The sequence below is a fragment of the Manis javanica genome, chromosome 5 (genome assembly GCF_040802235.1).
Source record: "Manis javanica isolate MJ-LG chromosome 5, MJ_LKY, whole genome shotgun sequence".
Classification (NCBI taxonomy): Eukaryota; Metazoa; Chordata; class Mammalia; order Pholidota; family Manidae; genus Manis; species Manis javanica.
The window spans coordinates 41333087-41356437 of record NC_133160.1 but is presented as its reverse complement, the minus strand read 5'-3'; the positions used below and the strand labels follow the sequence as shown (position 1 = coordinate 41356437).

General features: G+C 41.3%; 1 protein-coding gene across 17 annotated transcripts in view; it reads left to right on the top strand.

Annotated features, from left to right (window-relative positions):
* The window catches only part of KIF16B (kinesin family member 16B), a 367948-nt gene that overhangs the window by 193260 nt on the left and 151337 nt on the right, over positions 1-23351 (top strand). For 15 of the 17 annotated variants that reach the window (XR_005062399.2, XR_012131532.1, XR_005062401.2 and 12 more), the window contains exons 18-19: positions 22494-22526; positions 22874-22927. Coding sequence is in view for 10 of the 17 variants with exons in the window: in XM_037022423.2 (XP_036878318.1) it covers positions 22494-22526; positions 22874-22927 (87 nt within the window). In the remaining 7 variants the exon portion in view is untranslated. The remainder of the gene's footprint in view (positions 1-22493; positions 22527-22873; positions 22928-23351) is intronic. The other 2 variants (XM_037022420.2, XM_037022418.2) reach the window with 1 other exon arrangement.

The following is a 23351-nucleotide window of genomic DNA, read 5'->3' as shown; positions in this document are numbered from 1 at the left end:
TCTTCTCTGTGGTTGAGGACATGAAGATGTTAGATGTTGATAATATTGCCTCAGCTTGGAGAACATTAACCAAAGATTTGGTCCTGGACACCCACCCTTAGGAGCCTCATATCACTCCCCTAAGTTCTGCTTGAGAATCCTCTCCAGGATTCACCAATGAGCTGGATTCTGTGCTGAGCCCTGAGTTGTTTGCAGGTAGGAAAGGCAAACTGGAGAGAAGACATTCTGGGAGAAAAAGCCTGCTGGAAGGCAAGCCTTGCTGAGGCTAAGGACAGGATGAGAGGAGCCTGCAGGCTAGGGCCTGGCTGGGGGCCCTCTGAACCTTGGGCGCGGATGTTTGCAGTTTGCTTCCGAGAAGCAGGCATAGCTCTCCTTTGGGGTGATGCACTTTTGGGTTTGGGCATGATGAGTTAGAAGTAGGAGAGAAATTACATGTCAACTTCTGCAGTCACATTTAAGGTACCTGTGTCTGTTTAACATTTTTATAAATCCTGCTTAGCATGTCAAGAATTTATGATTATGATTTAAGGTATGGCCTCAAATGTAAAAGAGAATTATTTTCTATATACTCAGGCATTTGGTAGTTCATTTCTTCACTCTTCTTAAAAGTTGTGGCAAAATACACTTAAAAATGTATCATCTTAAGCATTTTTAAGTGTTAGTTCAGTGGTGTTAAGTGCATTCACACTCTTGTTCGACCAATCCAGAACTCTTTTCATCTTATAAAACTGAAACTCTGTCCCCACTGATCAGTAACTCCACACTCCCTCCTTTCCTGTATCCCTGGAAGTCACCATTTTAGTTTCTGTCTTAGGAATTTCACTACTTTAGATACCTTGTACAGGTGGAACCATACAGTACGTGGCTCATTTCACTTAGTATAGTGTATGCAAAGTTCATCCATGTTGTAGCATGTGCCGGAACTTCCTCCTTCCTTTCTAAGGATGAATAATATTCCATTGTATGAACATACCACATCTTGTTTTTTCATTCATCTGTCAGTGGCACTTGGGTTGATTCAACATTTTGACTATGTGAATAATGATGCTGTGAATATGGATATACAAATATCTGTTTGAGTCCATGCTTTCAACTCTTTGGGTATATATACATAAGTAGAATTGTTGGATCCTATGATAATTCTCTCTTTAATTTTTTGAGAAGCTTCTATACTGTTTTCCACAGCAGCTGCACCATTTTACATTCTCACGAACAGTGCACAGGGTTCCAGTTTCTCCACATATTGCCAAAATTTGTTGTTTTCTGTTTTTGAGGTTTTTTTGATAGTAGCCTGAGTGGGTATGAGGTCGTATCTCATTGTGGTTTTTCCTCACTCATTTTTTTTCTCTTCCATTTTCTCAAGAACTTTTTTTAATCTGGAAAACAGTGCTTGGAAGTATAGAAAGAAGATCTCAAAATTCAGCCCAATAACTATAGTAAATAAATGATGATAGTAAATCCAAGAGGGATCGGGTTTCTGACAACCTCTCTCAAGCTCTGCCAAGTTCAGATTGGGTATCTCAAAACCGAGGTGATAGTAGGAATCCAACAAGTGTTTCTAGCCAAGGAGCATCATGACCCTCTTCATACTGAGAGGAATTATTCTGGCATCTGAGTACTGAGATCACTGAGGAAGTTCTCAGAGGGACACTGCTGGTAGGGTTTGAACTGAGGCAGTAGTTGAGGGAACCAAGCAGAAGGGGTGGGCTACAGAGGTGTTCACGGCAGGAGGTCAGGAGGCCTGGATGATGGATTGGATGTGAGAAGTGAAGATGTTGATAGCATTTTCTGGCTTAAATAATTGGTTGGGGGTTGCATGCTTCCCAGATGAAATACAAGAAAGGGAAGAGCAGGTCATCAGGAGGCAGGGAGGGTAATGAGTACAACCTTGTAACCCTGGGCCACCGGCCTTGCCCCATCTCCCATTGGGGACTGCGTGTCTGAGCACTCTGTCCTCCAGCCCTTGCCCCGAAGGAAAAGCTGGGATCAGTTTGGCCTGTCAAAAGCACAGGGTGAAGGTCGTTCCCTTTGTTGAATAAAACAGATGTTTGCAAGTTCTACCACCTTTTCCTTATCTGTTCAGTGGCTGAGGGCCCTTGGGATGGGGCCCAGGTGGGACAGGCAGGGGCTTAGGTACCTCGGAGCAGGATTTAGTGCCACTGGGCAGACATTTGTAAAGCCTGTTGGAAATCAGGATGCCAGGAGCTCTGTCTTTGTATTTGTCAAACTGGGATATCTCTGGGGTATCTTTAAATTAGGGAAAGCAGCCCAGACGCTGCCCCCGATGTTCGACATCTCACTGGGGTGAGCCTCCTCCCAGGCCCCCCGTGTGTTCATGGAGCCCCATGATCACCAGGTGGTCAGGGCCAGGTGCTGACTGTAGAGTATGATGTCCTTTACCCCGTATTTGTCTCGTCACCTCTCTAGGACCAGTTTCAACAAACAGGAATTAAAGAAGGCTTCATGGGACATCCCCTGCTCAGACTGACTTACTTCAGAGCTTTCACCTTTGGGTTTTAATGTTTTTCCCTCCTACGCAGACTAGCTTTTGGCCTTCTTAATTATTGCATAGTGCAAAGAACTTGCTTAACAAATGGTACCTTGCCTCACTACCCTCCTGTATACTTCATTTTTTCCCCTTTATTAAACCATTAGGACCCTTCTGTCTAAAGATACTGGGACTCTTCTTGAATTTCAACAGCTCCGTCCCTTCTTGCCCCAGGTTCCTGACCACCAGCCCACTTTTCTGTCTTTTGATAGAAGTCACTGCTCACTTTATCCCTTGGGAACTTTTCTCTCCTCAGATTGACTCTCCATAGGGACTGTGTCTCGCCAGCTCTCTCCCTCTTGCTGTCTCCACCACTACCCCAAGCAAGTCCATGGGGACTTTTCATGTTGAGAATTTTGTTTTCTATCACTGTGGAAGGACATACAAGAGATATTTTTTCTCTTTAAATGGCCATGTGTGTCACAACAATGAAAATCATCAACAAATGAAAAGGCAACTTCCTTAATGAGAGAAAATATTTGAAAAGGGATATGTCTGAAAAGGGGTGAATATACAAAATACATAAAGAATTGACACAACAGCGAAAAACAAAACAAAAAACCAACAAAAAAAATCTGATTTAACATCAACAAAAAGGACAAAAACCACATGATCATCTCCATAGATGCTGAAAAAGCATTTGACAAAATTCAACATCCATTCTTGATAAAAATTCTCAACAAAATGGGCATAGAGGGCAAGTACCTCAACATAATAAAGGCCATATATGATAAACCCACAGCTAACATCATACTGAACAGCGAGAGGCTGAAAACTTTTCCTCTGAGATCTGGAACAAGACAGGGATGCCCACTGTCCCCACTGTTATTCAACACAGTGCTGGAGGTCCTAGCCATGGCAATTAGACAAAACAAAGAAATACGAGAAATCCAGATTGGTAAAGAAGTCTAACTGTCACTATTTGCAGATGACATGATATTGTACATAAAAACCCTAAAGAATCCACTCCAAAACTACTAGAACTAATATCGGAATTCAGCAGAGTTGTAGGATACAAAATTAACACACAGAAATCTGTGGCTTTCCTATATACTAACAATGAACTAATAGAAAGAGAAATCAGGAAAACAATTCCATTCACAATAGCATTAAAAAGAATAAAATACCTAGGAATAAACCTAACCAAGGAAGTGAAAGACCTATACCCTGAAAACTATAAGACACTCTTAAGAGAAATTAAAGAGGACACTAACAAATAGAAACTCATCCCATGCTCCTGGCTAGGAAGAATTAATATCATCAAAATGGCCATCCTGCCCAAAGCATTATACAGATTCGTTGCAATCCCTATCAAATTACCAATAGCATTCTTCAATGAACTGGAGCAGATAGTTCAAAAATTCATATGGAACCACCAAAGACCCCGAATAGTCAAAGCAATCCTGAGAAGGAAGAATAAAGTGAGGGGGATCTCACTCCCCAACTTCAAGCTCTACTACAAAGCCACAGTAATCTAGACAATTTGGTATTAGCACAAGAACAGAGCCACAAACCAGTGGAAAGGAATAGAGACTCCAAACATTAACCCAAACATATATGGCCAATTAATATACGATAAAGGAGCCATGGACATACAATGGGGAAAGGACAGTCTCTTCAACAGATGGTGCTGGCAAAACTGGACAGCTACATGTAAGAGAATGAAACTGGATCAGTGTCTAACCCCATACACAAAAGTAAATTCCAAATGGATCAAAGACGTGAATGTAAGTCATGAAACCATAAAACTCTTAGAAAAAAACATAGGTAAAAATCTCATGGGCATAAACATGAGTGACTTATTCATGAACATATCTCCCCGGGGAAGGGAAACAAAAGCAAAAATGAACATATGGAACTAAATCAAGCTAAAAAGCTTCTGTACAGCAAAGGACACCATCAATAGAACAAAAAGGTATCCTACAGTATGGGAAAATATATTCATAAATGACAGATCCGATAAAGGGCTGATATCCAAAATATATAAAGAGCTCACACACCTCAAGAAACAAAAAGCAAATGATCCAATTAAAAAATGGATAGAGGAGCTGAAAAGAGTTCTCTAAAGAAGAAATTCAGATGGCCAGCAGACACATGAAAAGATGCTCCACATTGCTAGACATCAGAGAAATGCAAATTAAAACCACAATGAGATATCACCTCACACCAGTAAGGATCACCATCATCAAAAAGACAATAAACAACAAATGTTGGCGAGGTTGTAGAGAAAGGGGAACCCTCCTACACTGCTGGTGGGAATGTAAATTAGTTCAACCGTTGTGGAAAGCAGTATGGAGGTTCCTCAAAATGCTCAAAATAGATTTACCATTTGACCCAGGAATTCCACTTCTAGGAATTTACCCTAAGAATGCAGCACTCCAGTTTGCAAAAGACAGATGCACCCCTATGTTTATCGCTGCACTATTTACAATAGCCAAGATATGGAAGCAACCTAAGTGTCCATCAGTAGATGAATGGATAAAGAAGAAGCGGTACATATACACAATGGAATATTACTCAGCCATAAGAAAAAAGCAGATCCTACCATTTGCAACAACATGGATGGAGCTAGAGGGTATTATGCTCAGTGAAATAAGCCAGGCAGAGAAAGACAAGTACCAAATGATTTCACTCATATGTGGAGTATAAGAACAAAGGAAAACTGAAGGGACAAAACAGCAGCAGAATCACAGAACCCAAGAAAGGACTAATAGTTACCAAAGGGAAAGGGACTAGGGAGGATGGGTGGGAAGGGAGGGATTAGGGTGGGAAAAAGAAAGGGGGCATTACAATTAGCATGTATAATGTGGAGGGGGTACAGGGCAGGCTCTACAACACAGAGAAGACAAATAGTGATTTTACAGCATCTTACTACGCTGATGACAGTGACTGTGAAGGGGTATGTGGGGGGGACTTAGTGAAGGGGGGAGCCTAGTAAACATAATGTTCTTCATGTAATTGTAGATTAATGATATAAAAAAAAATCTGATTTAAAAAATGGGCAGAGGGTCTGAATAGATATTTTTCCAAGAACACATTACAAATGACCAACAGACACATTAAAAGATGCTCAATATTACTAATCATCAGGGAAATGCAAATCAAAACCACAGTGAGAGATCCCCTCACACCTCTTAGAATGGCTGTCATCAAAAAGACAAGAAATAACAGCAGTTGAGGATGTGTAGAAAAGGGAATGTAAATCTGAGAAGCCTCTCTGGAAAACAGTATGGAGGTTCCTCAAAAAATTAAAAAATGGAACTATCATATGATCCAGCAATTGCACTTCTGGATATTTCCAAAAAACACAAAAATACTAATCCAAAAAGATATATGTACTACCATGTTCATTATGGCATTATTTATAATAGCCAAACTATGGAAACAACTTAAGTGTCCATGGATAGATGAATGGATAAAAATGGTGCATCTATATCTATATCTGTATCTATAATGGATTATTAGTCATAGAGAAGATTGCAGTTTTGCCATTTGCAACATCATGGATGGACATTGAGAGCATTATGCTGAGTGAAATAAGTCAAACAAAGAATGGTGAATACCATATGGTTTCACTTAATATGAAGAATCTAAAAATAACCAAAAAACTAACCAACCAGAGAAAAAACAAATGAACAACAACAAAATGCCAAGGTTGCAGACACAGAGAGCAGATCGGTGGTTTCCCAAGAGAAGGCTGTGGAATAAGGGTGAAATGGGTGAAGGTGGTCAAAAGGTACAAACTCCTGATTGTAAGTAGGTCATGAGAATGTACTATACACATGGTGGCTATAATTAATACTACTGTATGGTATATTTGAAAATTGTTAAGATTGTAAATATTGAAAGGTTTTTTTCTTAAAGATTTGAAGGAAAAAATTTTGTAACTGATGATGGATGATAGCTAGGCTTACTGTGGTGATCATTTGGTAGTGTTTAAAAATATCAAATCATTATGTTATTCACCTGAAACTAATTTAATTTTATATGTCAATTATACCTCAATTTCAATAATAGTGATGGTAGAAGAGCCATAAATGATCATTGCGATCAGTACCTGAGGAGTAGCGTATATTCCAGAGTCACCAGGGTGCCTGTCACATCCTGATGGTGAGTCCTGACTTCCCATGAGATGGCTCACAGACCTGCCCTGGGAATCTTGTCCCAACTTTGAGCTGGAGGGTGGAGCTCAGCATACCTTCCTTAGCCTTTCTGATGACTCCTTCCTCCAGGATCCCTGCTCTTCCCAGCACCTGGCCTGGACTCCCAAGCTCCATCACAATCACCCATGGCTTTGTTTGCCAACAAAGGTGGAAGTTTGTCACTTCTCACCTTTGTGCTTTGGTTTAAGTGGACAAAAAAGACTTTCACACCAGTCTCCAGTTCAAGCCTATCTGTAAAACCCATCTACAAGGCTGTCTAGAAAACCTTCCCACTCTTCTTCCCCAGGCCAGTCCTCTTCATCTTGCAAGCTGAGTAGGAATTGTCTCCTCAGGATGCGTTCTGTCCATCTTCAGTTTGAGCTAAATGCTTTCCTCTTTATTCTCTGGCAGGGATTTTGTACATATCCTTATTATAGCCTTTTCAAAATTCATTTAGTTGATGCCTATGCATACTTTCCCAGAAGGCTTATGGGCAGGGACCCTTCGTTACTCATCTTTGAATCTCCAGAAGCTCTCCTGTAGGGGACACTTAACAAATGTTCATTGAGCTGGTGGCCTCGGCCAGCAGATGAGCTCTCAGCAAAAGGATCTGCGTGCTCATAGCTCTCCAGGAGCCTCCTGCCCTCACATGGCTCCTGTGCACCTGTAAGTATCTCCAGACTAGCTGGCCCTGGTTGTGGTGCATTTCTCTCTCACACAGATGTACTTTATACATGTCTTATGGCTTTCTTCACAATTAAAAATCAACACATCTCTTAGTTCCTTTGCATCATGTAGACCCAAGTATGTTTTTTGCAGTAGACTAAAAATTTCTGCTTAGTACTCAGTTCCTCTTAGAGCTCTTGGAAAAAATTCTTGTTTGTGAATTATTGTATCCAGTAAATCCAACTTAGCTTCAAAACAACCAGTTTTTGTCTTTGTTCAATAGACAACCTACTAATTGTCCAAATAGCCCATATCTAAAAAAAAACAAGCTCTGAATCATAGTAAAATTTTGAGTTTTTAAGTAAAGTCCTTGCTACCCAGTAACATTTTATCAGTCAAACTGGGCACTTAAAGTTGGATGTATCATTTTTAACACAGCTTTGGAACTTACTGCTGGCCCACATCTCAAGCTCCCTGGAAACAAGGATTTGTATACACACGTGTGTGGTTCTTGGTGCCAGAGAATTTTTGGATGAGGCAGAGCAGCCTGGTGAGTTCCTTTGGGAGTGAGCTCCACTTTGGAGAAGTTCCCAGACAGGGTCTTTGCCAGGAAATAGTTTTGCTGCAGGGAAAACATTCCTCCTCAACTGGCATAACATGTTTAAGAAGAAAGCAAGCCCACTGCTTGGGCATCCTCTGTCTTGCTCTGAGTCTGCAAACAGGCAGCTAATTTGGCAGGATGTGAAAGCTTTCACAGCCTCTTGAAAGTGCTCTAAGCAAAATTACATACATTCCAAATTCATTTCAGCCTTGAAAATGCAGGAAGAAATTTTCACTTATGCATTAGCATCCTTTAAGCACTAACCAGCGGCAAGCACATTTAAATGGATTTATTTGAATAATTAAATTTTGAAGAGGAGAAACACCTGGGTTTCAAATCCAGTTGGACAATAAAGTATCCGGAGTCAGAAATCAGACACTGTGTTTCATAAGCCACCCAGGGAGCTTCATGAAGTCTAGCAGTCTGAGTTGGGGTTGGGGTTTGGTTGACATCAGGACCAACACAGACCTCGGTATCTATGCAAGACCCCTCATTCTGAAGATGGTCTAAGTCTTCATTGATCAAGAGATCAAGACAGATAAGCGACAATTATTTTTAACCTTTTATTGTGTTCATTATAGAAAATTAGGAATCACAAACAAGCAAAAAGAAGTTGCTGCAGTTAACACAGTCTGTACAGAGTTAGTATATAGTCTATACCTCTCTTCCCCTCTCTAGCCAGCTTGCTTTCTCTCTCTGTATGTGTGTGTGCATATATATGTACACACATTCATTATATATTATATATACATACACACAATTTTACTTACATATATATTTATATATGTTCTTTTACCAAGGTGGATTCATACTGTGCTTTTTCACACTCATACATCTTTTCTTTTCATATATATTTTTCTACATCACTTTATCCGTTGTGTGGATATTCTGTACCTTACATAACTTAAAGATTTAACTCTATTTGGAGACATTTTGTTGTCGAGTTTTGAGCTATCACAAGCAATTGGGATGAACATATTTATAGCTATATCTTGTGCTTAGCCATGATTGCTTCCACAGGGGAGAAAAAGAGATGTAATTACTACACCAGAGGGTGTATATAGTTTTAAGGTTTTTTAAAAATTTTGCTATCATTAATGTACAATTACATGAACAACATTATGGTTACTAGACTCCCCCTATTATCACGTCCCCACCACATACCCCAATACAGTCACTATCCATCAGTGTAGTAAGATGCTACAGAATCACTACGTCTCTTCTCTGTGTTATACTGCCTTCCCTGTGCCCCGCCCCCAACCCACATTATATGTGCTAATTGTAATGCCCCTTTTTCCCCCTTATCCCTCCCTTCCCACCCATCCTCTGCAATCACTTTCCCTTTCGTAACTGTTAGTCCATTCTTGGGGTCTGTGAGTCTGCTGCTGTTTTGTTCCTTCAGTTTTTCTTTGTTCTTTTACCCCACAGATGAGTGAAATCATTTGATACTTGTCTTTCTCCACCTGGCTTATTTCACTGAGCATAATACCCTCTAGCTCCATCCATGTTGTTGCAAATGGTAGGATTTGTTTTGTTAGTTTTAAGGTTTTTTAGTACATGTTCACAAATGGTTTTATAGGCAATGATTGTACATATCACCACCATTTCTTATGAAACCATATTAGTTTCCATTTGCTTGCAGAATGGAAGGGAATCCTTCGGACATGTAGACTGTATAGGTACACTCTCCTGGATGCAGCTCCAAGCTATTAAGTTCACAGGCACTGGAGTCCAGGGAATCCTGCTAACAATGGCTCTCTCTAGAAGTATTTCCTGGGCATCCTGATCATCACCAAGAATTCATGAAGCACCTAATTTATCCTGTGCCGAGCTACATGCTGTGCCACAATGCTGCATGCAGTTAGCTCCAGCCTTCCTGGTCCTTTCAGGTTAAGAGCAGGGATGGAATTTCAGAATGTGAAGCTGGAAGAAACTAGTCCAAATGAAGAGTTCTAGGATTTAGTCACAAAAAGCCAAAGGCACCAAAGTAATAGTGAGGACTTCTCACCAGCTGACAACAGTTATGTGAAAAAGTAATTTCATTTTCCATGCTGTCTCCCAACCCTTCCCTGTTTCTTCCTTATGTTCTCCTTCCCCATTCCTTCTGCTTTCTTCCTCCCTGCCTCCCTTCCCCTGAAGGGATAAACACATCCCAGTATGTATGTAAAGTAAAAAGACGGCAATGACAGGGTTACATCCTTCATTGTGTTGAGCCTTAGCTTCCCTGTAGGTGACTGTAAGCTTCCAGAAAACAGGCACAGAATCTAGTCTGTTGTTCACTCAGTGCCTATCATAGTACCTGGAGCTTAGTAGACGTCTAGTAAATATGAACTAAGTGGATTTCCCTTCCCCCTTAATTCATACCGAGGTAGAAGGAGCTTCAGAAACAGAATCTGGGCATAGCTAGAGATACTCTTGATAGGGTTTGTGCCTGTGGTAAGGTCATGGTCTCCACTGCATGTCCTTGGAGAAAATTCACATCTCCTGTGAGTACAGTGCCTGCTAGCTCCACTATTCTCTCTTCTTTTCTCTTGCTTTCTAATTGTTTTATCCTTTTTTTTCTTGCTGACCTTGAATATGAAAGTTTTATACATGTTATGTTGCTGGTGATTTGGTAGTTCACCTATGTTTTAAGTGATAGTTATTTACTGTGTTTGTCTTTGCTGGTTTATTTTAGTAGGACTTAACCATTTTTTCAGAAGTTTGCTTTGCTGCAAGGCTGATCTCCTCTCGGATTCTTGGTCTCCATTGTCTTGCTTTTTTATGGACCATTTACTAACTTGCAGTTTCTGTACAGCACCTTAAACAGCTTGTTAAGATACACAGTCCTGGGGAACTTGCAAGGAAAGCAACTGAAAGAAGTGGGCTGTTTCTTTCCATTAACAGAGATGAGTGTTAATTACTAACTTTGCTTTTTTCTTTTGTCCTTGACTTTTATTCCACTGTGAGCCACTTTAATTGATGCTTGTGGTCCCTGTGTTTTCTGTTTTCCAAGTAGGCAGAAACATGAGCTATAGAAATCAAAGAACAATCTGTCTTTATTCTGCTACTTGAGATTTGCATTGTCTGAGGAGTGGGCTGTGTCCAAGCTTCCCTTCTTTCATAATTGCACAATCTAAGGCTGAATTGTAGAGGTCAGATGTGGAAATGAGACTCCCTGGTGAAATGATGAATGGTACTTATGAGCAAGGGTGGAAGATAGTAGATTTCTTCTTAGTCCTACATGACAGCTTGATTTTCCTTTGATGTTACATGTGTATTAACTTGATTACATGCCATGAGCTCTCTGTAATTCACTCATTTGGTTAGAGTGCATTGCCGATTCAGTCAAGGCCAGTTGTACATCCCTGTTCTTGCTTCCAGGTTTGCACAAGCTGTCTCCTCCTGAAACACCGTCTAGGGGTCCACCTGCTCTTCACAGGGCTACATCCTACATAATCTCTAAGATCTCCATTTAAATGTCACTTCTGTATAGGGGCCCTACCAATTCCAATACACATTTCATCTCCTAGGCTGTTCACTCACAGCCATCTTTTATTTTTCCTTGGTAGCACTTTAAAGCATTGGTAATTGTGTCTATTGATACAACTCTTTGTATATTTAGTGGTAAGTGAAAGGATCTGATTATCTTAATACTGTATGCCTCCACTTCCAAGTAGTTGTTGGAGAAACAAGTGTTGATTGAATGTGTGTGAACTGTGCCCTGGTGAGGCACTTACTTCCCTCCCCTTCTATCACAGACCATGATTCTCACCTTGAATGGGTGTGTCCCACATCGGTGACATAAGATGTTTAGTCACCATCAGCAACCCCTGTATCTTATGATGTGCTAAGGTTTATCATCATTGTTGGAAATAAATGGAAATGAGCCAGAGATTTGTAGAAGCTGAAAGGAAGGAAAACAGTTTCTATAATCACAGTATATTAAGAAAAATCTTACAACAGGTCGTTTTGTCTCATTACTGGTGGAAATGCTTATTACAAAAAAATAAAACATTCAGATATGAATAAAGTAATCATGAGCATTCATAGTCCTTCCACCAAGAAATAATGATTGTTTCATATTTGTAGTATTTACTTATATTTTACAGGATATATATTTAATTGTATATGAGGTACTGTAATTATGCATTATAAAGAGTATTTTTAGAAAAACAAAATTGAGTTTACAGTAGATACAGTTCTGGATCTACTTTTTCTTTTCACATTTTATTGTGAACTCTTCCCCAGGCCCTTGAACAGCCTTCTTTCTGTGTTAATACCATAATGTAACTCTTGCTTAATCATTAAAGACTTTTGGATCACTTTCTTTTTTTCTTCATAAATTGTTGATTATGTGACAGTTAATCTACTTATATAAATCTTTCTCACTTTGTTATTTTGTCAGCTTAATCTACAAGCCCCCAAATTTATTATTTGATGGCAGCTGCTTATACATTAAAGCACAAGGGGAGGAACGAAGAGAGATGTCAGAGAAAGAAACAAGGAAAGGAAGAGGCATGACAATGGGGAGTGGTAGCACGCTTTAAAGTGCTACCAGCCGAGTGGCAGAAGGCACCCGAGGCCTCTCTCAGGCGGGGCCCCGGCGAGGCGCACAGTTCAGGCATTGCCTGGCGAGGCGTGTGAGCACTTTTGTCTTTCAGGCGCCATATCAGAGGAGTACAAATGTGTGCAGCAGAATTGTAAAGCTAACGCTCTTCACTTCAGCGATGTGTTGTCAAGGCAGAGGAGCTGTGGTGCATTTTAAATCTTTTTTGTGTCTTCAAACCTCCCCTCTCTGCTCACTTTCCTTTCTGCCCATATGTACAGCTTTCTTTTCTTAAACTAACTTCTTCTTGGGCTCCCTGGTGTAAAACCCACCACACCATTTTTGTCAGAATCACCTACCATGTGCATTCTCAGCAGTATGAGGTCACTTATGTAAATCATCATGCATCTGTGTTACAGAATTGCATGATATTAAGCCATGTTGTAGAATAACAGTTAATGATTTGGGGATTTGTCCAACGTCTGTACTAAGGGGAAAGGTTACAGAGTACTTTCTGTTGTAGGCTCTCCTCATGTGCATATGTGTGGCTGGGAAGACAGAAGGCTGTACACCTGCACGGGGAGGGGCTTATCTGTATCTTACTTGTATTTTCTACATTTGCTGGAGCTAATTACTTTCATCTTGAGAGGGTGGGAAGCTGTCCCGACCCGCGTGACGAACGTGGGGCGTAGCCGGAGACGCCTGCAGAAATGAAACAAGCAAGGGACACGAAGAACGACCAGCAAGACAGGATGTCTGATCAAGCTGGCACAGTTTATTGTTTACAGGCTCAATTTATACAAGTAGCAAGTAAGGGGTGGGTCAGGAGATAATTGGACCTTAGGTGGCGCCGGCAGGGAGGTGTAGAAGGGTGATTGGGTCTTGGTTGGCGCTGACGGGGACGGAGGACCCGGAAGAGAAGCGGGGAGTTCGCCGTTTTGGGGGCGGGGGAGGTGTTTTCACACATCCTCAAGGTCTCCCTATTTTCAGAGTGAGGAGTCTTGGCTCATCTTCAAGGACAAGATATGTTTTTGTGAGCAGATAACTTCCAAGGACTGCACCAGTTGCTCTCAAGCTTGTGCTTTCCCATGCTGCGTTCAGACGTGGGGGAAGGGACATAGCCCCGGCTCCCAACAGGAAGCATCAAACATCATTTCTTAAGGCAGTGAGAGCTCTGCATCGTGGACACCATTTCCTCGCCCAGGTGTTCTGTGCCCCTGTGTAATTGATGTTACATGTGTATTAACTTGATTACATGCCATGAGCTCTCTGTAATTCACTCATTTGGTTCGAGTGCATTGCCTATTCAGTCAAGGCCAGTTGTACATTCCTGTTCTTGCTTCCAGGTTTGCACAAGCTGTCTCCTCCTGAAACACCGTCACCAACTGCAGAGCACTACCCATAGCAGCCATTAGTTGAGCACCTGTGCTGTGCAGAAGGCTCTCAGGATACACAGTTGACTAGGGTGGGTCTCCGTCCTCAAGGAGCCTGGTGGATGGGTCTCTCTGCCCTCTGACCTGTAGGGCTCTGGGTGATCTTGGCCTTGGCTCACTCTTGTGCCATGATTACTCTCAAACCATCACTCTGCCCTGGGTCCATCTGCTGTCGTCATGCTGGTCTTGCTCAGCTCCCACCATGCCACACACACGTCTCCTGGTCATTGGCCTGGCTTCTCCCTCATGTTGGCACCAGATGCATCCTTACGGTCACTCCATTCAGCTCTCTCCTGAATGTCTTCTCTCTCCACACTCTCTCCTGGCTTCATTCTTTTTCATAGCACTTACCATGTAACCAATTCATTGATAGTTAGCTGTCCCCATCATTAGAAGGGGAGGTTTATGATGGCAGACTCTTGGTCCCTTCTGCTAAATCTAGTGCCTAGGACACTGCCTGGCACATGGATGGCATGTGGAGAAAGGAATTACTGGATACTTGAGCCACTCATTCCTCTACCTGGTGTACAGTTCCTGGTGCAAGGACTACACAGAGCAGTGGAAAGGGGTTGCTCCCGAGAGTGTCAGCTTAGCCTTTGACATTCTGCCCACTGTCCAACTTCTGTGTTTTATTTCTCATCACTTCCCCTTAGTTATTCTAAGCAATAGACAAACAAGGCTCTTAACTGCTTCCTTTGTTTTCCTTCTCCTGTTTTTTATCCATAAGATTTTCCCCCAGTCACCACACTAAGCCTGATGTTGTTCCGTCCATCTGTCAGGGTCCAGCCCAGACCGCAGTTCCTCTGTGAGGCCTCCTCCCATCCCCGCAGCTGTAGGTGCTCTCCTTCCATCCTATCACCTGTTAAAAATGGAATTTTCTCATTGGGCTCATCATATTTTATGTGGTTGACATACATGCATATTTTATTTCACTTAAAATTCACTTCTAAGACCAAGGTCCCTTTATCCATGCTGTATTCCCCCTCATAGTCTAAGACACTGCCTTGTACATAGTAGGTACTTAATAAAGGTTTGTTGGCTATGTGGCATGCCTGGCTGAATAAAGCTGCAGGAAAATTTCCTGTGGTGCACTATGCATCTTTGGAACACTGAGTCATTTTAACAGAGGCTGTTTCTGGGGTAAAAGTTTGAGGAGGTGAAATGGAATTCCAAAGCTGAAGTGAGAATGAAGGAGGAGTAGGAAAAGGTGGACTTCACTCTTGGCCCCCATAAAGAGGAGGTCACCTTGGACCTCTCTCTAATGCTCTCTGGACCTTGGTCTCCTGGCCTGTAAAATAGGGAAGTGGAGAGCAGGCTAAGGGTGTGTGTGCCAAGTTAATGTATCATCTCTTGAGTCTCCATATATTTCTAACTGCCTATGACCTTATGACTTGATCAGATAGGTCTCCTGGGTTTAACATGTGATCCTGACTGCTTTTATTAGAGAAATAGGCCGGTGAGAAACCCACTTAAAATGTTTACGGTATCAAATTTTACTTTTTTTTTTTTTTTAAAGCAATCTTTGTTCCTTTGAGCTCTTTACATTTGTAATACAAAAGGCTTAAGACTGGCTCCTGGAAGGTCTTTAGTGAGTGCCTTCCAGACTAGGGATTTTTAAGTTCACTAGCAAACCATCCCGATACTAGTGGTATAGATGTTATATATTCTGACTCTTACCTATAAAGGATTTTTTTCACAACCTCCTCGATTAGATTGTATCATGAGACCTCTGTACACTCCTTGAATTCCTGTTGCATGTAGGATGACTTGACATGTTGCACAGTGATTGAGAGGGAAGAAAAGAGAGCCAGGATAGAGTGGTGTAGCAACTCCAGCTGTCTGCACAAAGCAGCTCTTAGCTTTCTAATGCCAGCTGACAGGAGAGGTGATATGCAAGGGAAAGACCGCAAGGCCTTTCCATGAAGAGTGGGAGTGGGGTGAATGCACAGCTTTTTCTTTTATGACTTTTCCTTTGCCTGTTTGGGTAGTATCTGGCTTCTGCTCAGCCTGTAAAGAACATCTAGAATGTTAGGGTTCTCAAGGTTGGGGAGATGATTGAATTGCACCTGCACCAAATGTAAGCAGCCCAGTCCAAACTTCCTCTTTGATCTTTATGATCCTCAGTCTCCTTGGGATTTGCTCGCTGGTCAGGTGGTTGGGGACTGACTGGAAGTTCCTGAGGGCAGTGGTGTTGTGAGAAGTTCATCCATTCTTGTCTAACCATTATAGAATCCATACAACCAAAATCTAGTCCCTTGTGAAGGATTAGGGAAAGGCGGACCATCTTCACTGAGTTCTAGTCTTTTCTAGCTCCTTCCCATTTCTCCCTTACCAGAATCTGTACCTAGGAATACCACCATACATTCCAGGCAGTGGGCTGGGAGGGAGTCCTTTCAAAACCGGCACATACTGGATCAGAACCAGCTATATAATTTGCAGGGCTCAGTGCATGATGCAAATGGGGGCCTCTTGTTCAAACATCAAGAATTTCAAGGTGATGACAAGAAGAGCATCAAGCGAGCACAGGGCTCTGTGTGTCTTCACGGATCGCACATGCCTGGAGTCCTCCTTGTCTTTGATTATAGACTGAAAGTCATGTAGGAAAAATCCAGAACCACTCATTGACCAAGAATTTGTCCCTTCTCTCTCTGTTCGCACGCCTACTGAAAATATCCACATGGGGGGTTGCCTCACCTTCAGCTCAGCTCATTATTGGGTGAGAGCTCCCTTCTAGTTGTATTATGGTCTAGAGCTCAGCTTCCATTCCCCTCTGTCTTTACCCCTCTCCCCCGCCACCCTGCCCCAAAAGCTGTTAGCTGGACTTGAGTTGCCATTTTCCTCCTTTTGTAAAGTAAAATGACCTCAGAGGTACAAAACTAATCACCACTGGGACAACACAAGGGCTCGAATATTTATGCTTTCAGTTCATTTAAATTTTTTTCTTTCTTTTTCTGATAATCACAGTCTCACTTTCAATGTAATGGTGTGAACTGAGAGATTCCCACCCCCTTGCTGTTTCATTGCTGATAAAGAGAATCTAATTTGCAATATGTATAATTATACCTAAAAATGCTAAATATCTTTTAATGCCATAAAAAGGGCTGTTTCTCATACAAATAAATTGTATGCTGTGCTTTTGTTGGACCTAACACAGTATATGTATTTCCAAATGCTAAAAACAGCTGCAAAAATGACATCCTTTTGTGGTTTTTCTTTAAATTGTAACATTTAGGAAATTTGCATTTGGGGCCAAGATAATTCCAAGTAAGACAGGCTTATTTAAAATAAAGCCACATTAAAATATAATTATAGTTGATATTCTTTCCTTGATATTAACACAGTCACATGTATATTTTATAATCTATTGAGTTTGCTATTTGAAATAATTATGATTAAGGAAAGATGTGCATTTTAAAGTATGATTAGTAAATATGTAATGTATTTAACAGAAGTTGTAACACTACCAGTCATGGCTGATAGCACCTCATATTTAAAATATAGTTTGTGACTTTGTGATTATGACTCTCTCCTCAGACTGTTTGGGACTTTAAGATGGAGCATCTTTATGTTTTTTGTTTTTGTTTTGTTGTATTTTAGTTTTGAGGAAATTGTAGTCATTATTTATCAAAGACAGTAGAAAGCAATCAAACTTTTTTCCTATTTTAGAACCAGGTCACAGAAATGAAGTAAATAGTTCTTCACTAAGAATTAAAATGATCTTTTGACTGAGAACTGTGCATTCCAATAGGGGCAGCTCTTCAGGCTGATAAGGGCTGAGGCCTTGTACATCGGGGCTTCACAGCTGCCACTGAACCACAGACTTTCCCTCCCCTGTGCCAACCAGAGGCTCTGCAGGGGTCTGCTCCCAAGCAGGAACCAGTGAGTTCATCAGCCTGGAGCTGCCCTCAGACCCCTTCCCTGTACCCCATAGAGCACTTCTGGTCCCTTCCCATGTGGCCTCTCATCCATCATCTACTTGCCTTCCAGGAATTTCCTTCTAAGCTCACTTCTAAGCTTAGAATTTCTAAGTCCTGCTTCATCTTGGGTGAGTCCGTGTGGATAACTCATCCTCCCATCTAGTTACTTCAGTCATACTTACTTCAGCCTGGAAACTTCTTTGGTTTCTTACATTGACCTGAAAGCCTGTCTCTTCTCCACTTACTTCTCTGTCCAGTCAAGTCCTCATCCCCACACTTGAGCCATGCTCTTCCCAAATCCCCAGATGATCCTTTGCTTCTCCCACTTGCTAGAGTTCCGCCTTTAGCCAATGAACTGTGTCACTGCCCCGAGCCTACCCATGGGCCCTCAGCAAAGTACTACGAGAGAAAGCCGTATGAGCACAGTCATTGGTGCCTCTGCAAGGCGATGATCTTCAAGCTTGATGGATGCCCTTTCTGCTTATTGTCCTGATCAGTCCCCTCGCCTGCTGCCCCTTCCCCTCTTACTGGTAGTTTCCATGCTGTATGCCTCAGCCCCACACTTGTCCTCCTCACTCTGAGCCGAGGACCTTGCTCACAGGGAACACACAAGTCCTAAGAGAGCACCACCATCAAATCCATGTCTGCTTCATGTCCAGTCTCTCCTGCTTCCTTCTGGTCCCAATGGCTGAACTGCCCTTTTGCCCTCTCAGGAGAACTTCCGTGCCTGTACTGTGAATCCTATAGGATTCATAGCTTATATCCATTAACTGCTATGTGCTCACTGTGTACTCTCTGTGGATTTTTCTGCCCAATAAGGACTAGGATTATTTTTTGGTCTAGTTCAGATGAGGAAACTGAGGTTTAGGGTGAGAGATTGTCCCACGGTCAAATGAGGAGAAGGATTTGATCTGGGCTAGACCAATTCCAGAGCCCTTGTTCTTTGTCATTGTTCTATCTTCCCTTCTCTGGCTCAGGGTCCTCTGAACATTAGATATTGCTAGACTCTCCGCAATTTTTTTACGTCCTCTATCTTCTAGTTTGTTTATATGTGGATTTAAATATGCACAAGTCTTATCCAGCTATTAAAATGAGCACCCATCCTCCTAACTACCACCTCCCCTTCATGACTGAAATTACTGAGAAAACTCTACTGCATCATCATTCAGCCTCCACTCTCCTCCCATTCACTCCTCACCCCACTGCAGTCTGACCCCAGCCCAACAAAGGTCACTCCAAGGTCATCACTGACCTCCATGTTGCTAAGTTCAGTGAGTTCTCCCTGGGCTCTACCTTCACATACGTTCTTTCTTGAAATGCCCCTTCTCTCTTTTTTCCTATGCCTGCCCTTCCCTGATCCTTTATCTGTGTTTTTATCTGCTCACCACTAGCCTCATTTGAGGGCCCATCCTTCTCTGTCAGTCTCTGCAGTGTCCATAGCCTTCCAGACTTTGCACTAACTTTCTTAATCTCATCCCACACCTGTGTCCCCGGGAGCCTTATCCACTTTTGTGGATGTGGTTCCTGGCCAGGTGCTCGTGAATCCCAGTTCTATGTCTCCATCCTTAACAAGGGCCTGAGGCCAGATCTTTGTCTGTCGCTGCCTGCTGGACATCTCAATTTCCATCTCTGGAATCACTGGATTCAATGTGTGTAAAATTGAGCTTACTTTTTCTTGAAGGCATTAAAGAGAAGGGATTAAAATTGTGGGTTCTAGAGTCAAGATTGGTTCTGCCATTTCTGAGTGATATGGCCATTTCTCGTGTAAAATGGGGTAGTGCTGGTACTTCCAGAACAGGACTATTGAGAGAGTTACTGCAGAGTACTCAGAACCAGGTATAGAATGACTCTTCAGTGAATGTTAACCACTTCCCTCGCCTTCACCGCCGTGAGCACTGACACTATTACGATGACCACTGTTTGCACCTCGCCCCCATCTGGCTCCATTGTCAGTGCTCTGCCTTCTCAGTGGATTCCAACAATGAGACATAGCACTGGAGCACCTAATTTGTGCAGGTGCTTCACAGGTATTTTGCATGTATTTTAGTTCATTTGATCTTGACTATGATCCTTTGAGGTAAGACTTGTTATTTTCTTAAATTTCTATGAAAATTAAGCATCCAAGGTTCAGTAACTCATATGCAGTCTCACAACCACTAGAATTTGCATTCGGACCTGCTGACCTCTTGGCTGAGCCTGTTGGCAATCAAGTTCTGCCCCCCCACCTCCTATGTAATCTAACCAGAACCCGTGGGTCACTTTTGACTCTTCCTTTCTCATCACATCTCCTAATAAAATTCATCCAGTTTTCAATTTTGTCAGTTCAACCTCCTGTATATCAGAAGACATCCTCCTTTCTTCACTGTGATCATCCCTGCTGCAACCGTCTGACTACCTCTCCTGCAGCAGTGCCTGTATCTGTTCCTTGGCTTCTCACTTTGCTCCCATTCATCTGCTCTCCACAGCACTGTGCCAAGACACATACTTTTTGCCACCATCTTAGGATCAAGTTCAGAGTCCTTAATAGAACTTACCATCTCTGGCTTATCTTGTCCTGTTGAGCTCATGTCTTGCCACTTCTCCACTAGCAATCCAAGGTCTGATTTTATCGAATTTCTTTGGCATTTCTATATCATGCATGAGGGATAATGGCACAACCTACATACAGTTTTTTTCAGGAAGCTTGCCTTAATTCTAGTTACTACAAAATTCTGTGATCAGTATCCTACCCTGTATAACACTATCCTTCCTCAGTCCTGGCCGGTGACTCACTGGTGCACCCCATGTGTTAACTGTCACATACTGACTGTTAGATCGATGGGGTAGGGACCATGTCCCCCTTGCAGACTGTGGTATCACCTGTGCCTAGTGTAGTACCTGACACTGTGCTCAGTTGAAAAAGTAGGTGCTGAAAGTGTCACAATAAGAATGATATTAAAACTGACATTTTATGACTTGAGACCACAAGCTCCTTAGCACCGATTGTAGCGGCTGGCAGCACAGATTTTAGTGCAAATTTGAATGCAGATCCTCCCTCTGCTACTCACCTGCTCCAAGCCTAAGTTTCCTGTTCTGCAGAATAGGGATGAGAAATGCTTCAGCCTGCTAGGGCTGGGAGAACAAAGAGAGGCTATTGCATGCTGAGTGCCCAGCCCAGTGCCTACGTGCTGCAAACAGTCCTCAGGTGATAAATTTTCATCTGAATCTGGGTCTCCCAGCTCTCTGAGTAGCATTTGGCTTATGACCATGCACTGTGACATCAGAGCAGTGTCTCCTTTGATGGTCACATTGAGCTATCATTCATAGAAAATAAAAATAGAGACAAAGGTCTTTTAGGGAAATTCTCGTTTTGAAAGTGTCTTATCCAGTGATTCTTTTTGACTATGTGAACATATTTAGAAAGATTAACTGTACCAAGGTCTAAAAATATCTACTAGGAATCACTCCCAAGGTTCTGTTTATTGTTTTATAGAAGAGAACGACTATATGTGAACTTTAATGAAGTCCTATACCTACTTAATGTAATGATGTATGTGTTGGCAAATATCTTTGATGTATATTTATGTGATTTATTTCTCATGGATGGTAATGCCTGTAGTCAACAGGTTATTTTCATTTGGTAGGAGGATAAATAAACTCTGAATGACAAGTTTGAATGAAGGGCTTAATACTTCTACTGTATATCACAAATTTGAGCATTGCTCATAAAACAAATTAATTGAGGACATTTTGGAAGGGTGTAATTGAGGATGTTATGGGTTCCAATCCTGGCTCAACCACATCTAATAATTATGACCTTTAACAAATTCATGTATCCAAGCTTTGGGTTCCTCACCCGTAAAGTGGAGATACTGTTGGCTATCCTAAGGATTTACTGGGAAGACAAAATAAGCTAACAAGTGTAAATCAGTCAGTAAAGCACCTGGTTCTATTTATAAAAGCCAGCACACATCTTACTCTCATATTAGCCCAAATTAAATTTGTAACATATCTGCTTGAAATTACTACTTAGCTGATTGTAAAGGTAACAGTTACCCATCTAGAATTGCATATTATCCAAGGAAAACAATTCATGATGAATTTTCCATAGTTCAGTTTCTTAACTGCATCTGCCATCTACCACAAAGGAAAATGTGTAAGTTCAAGAATTCATGCTATTTAATAGGAATAGAGTAATTTTGCAGTAATTAAATCTCATATTTGAGGAAAAAAATCAAGTTTTGTTGTCAGTATGTTAATGAATTGTTCTAAAATTTCCCATGTCCTAGCGCTCTTCATTTTGCTACCACTGTTATAAATCTGTTCATGATCTGTATATGCCCGAATAACTCCTGTGTCATATAACTACTAATTACAGGAGGGTCTGGATAAACCTACCTGTAGTGAAACTAACTAGAAAGTAGTAAAAATATGAACTTGACTACTGTTTGTTCTTATTATTGGTGATATAATTATCTTGGGAAGTGTGCATAATGTAACAGAGTTAAGTCTTTGGAGTGTTTGCTTCAAGAAATTGTTGGGAAATCTATTTATTTTTTAAAAAGTTTTGATTTGTGCATGGCTATTGGCTTTTATGTACCTACTGCTTTCTCCTAATGTTTTCCCCGAGTTACTTTCTTAATTGATGTGTTTGCTCTTTCTCTCTACCTCCCTGGCAGTCTTTTCCCTATAAAAGGACCCATCTGTCTAAGGTAGAGATTCTCCATTTTTATATGCTCATCAGTGACTAAGCTGCATGGTGTAGGCATGCTTATCAGTTAGAAGTCTCCTGTAACTATGCTTTTTCAACACATTGCTATTTTGTCTGTTTTCCTTCAAGTAAAATATGTTTTTACAGCCTGAATTCAAGCATCCAAAAGTATGTCTGATTTCTAATCATAGTCATAGACAAAGAATACATTTTAAACTTGCTAATCCATAGTAATTGAAAATATTACTAGAAATATTGATATTCATTGTAATATGTAACTATATACTGAGATTTAGAAGCAGAAAATTCTTTCAGAGAATTGACTCATTTTCATTTGATTTTATTAAGACTTGAATTTGAGCGGCAACAGCGTGAAGAACTTGAGAAATTAGAAAGTAAAAGGTAAGCCACATGGGTTACAAGTTTTAATACCACTGTAGTCTGGATTCTTGTGTTAATATCCTAGATTGATTTCATCTGTGTCCCTCAATTCTTCCCTCTGCTCTCTGGCTGTTGTTTACTTACCTAATGACTGTAGGGCCTTTCTCTTTGGCTGGTTAGTTTTACTTCATGTTTGAATGTTTTAAAAGTTCATCTTCAAATACTTGTGAGAAGAGGGGAGTAGTGTCAGTAGGCCAATTTAATGCATTCATTAAATATAATACACCAAATATATACTTGTTTAAATTTCACTTGAAAGTATATCTTCCATAATAATATCCCATGAGTTTCAAAAAATCCAAAAGAATGACAGTTCCCCTTCCTTATGCCTCTCCCCCTTTTTTTTTTTGAGAGGAGATCTCTCAAATTTATTGATCAGATGGTT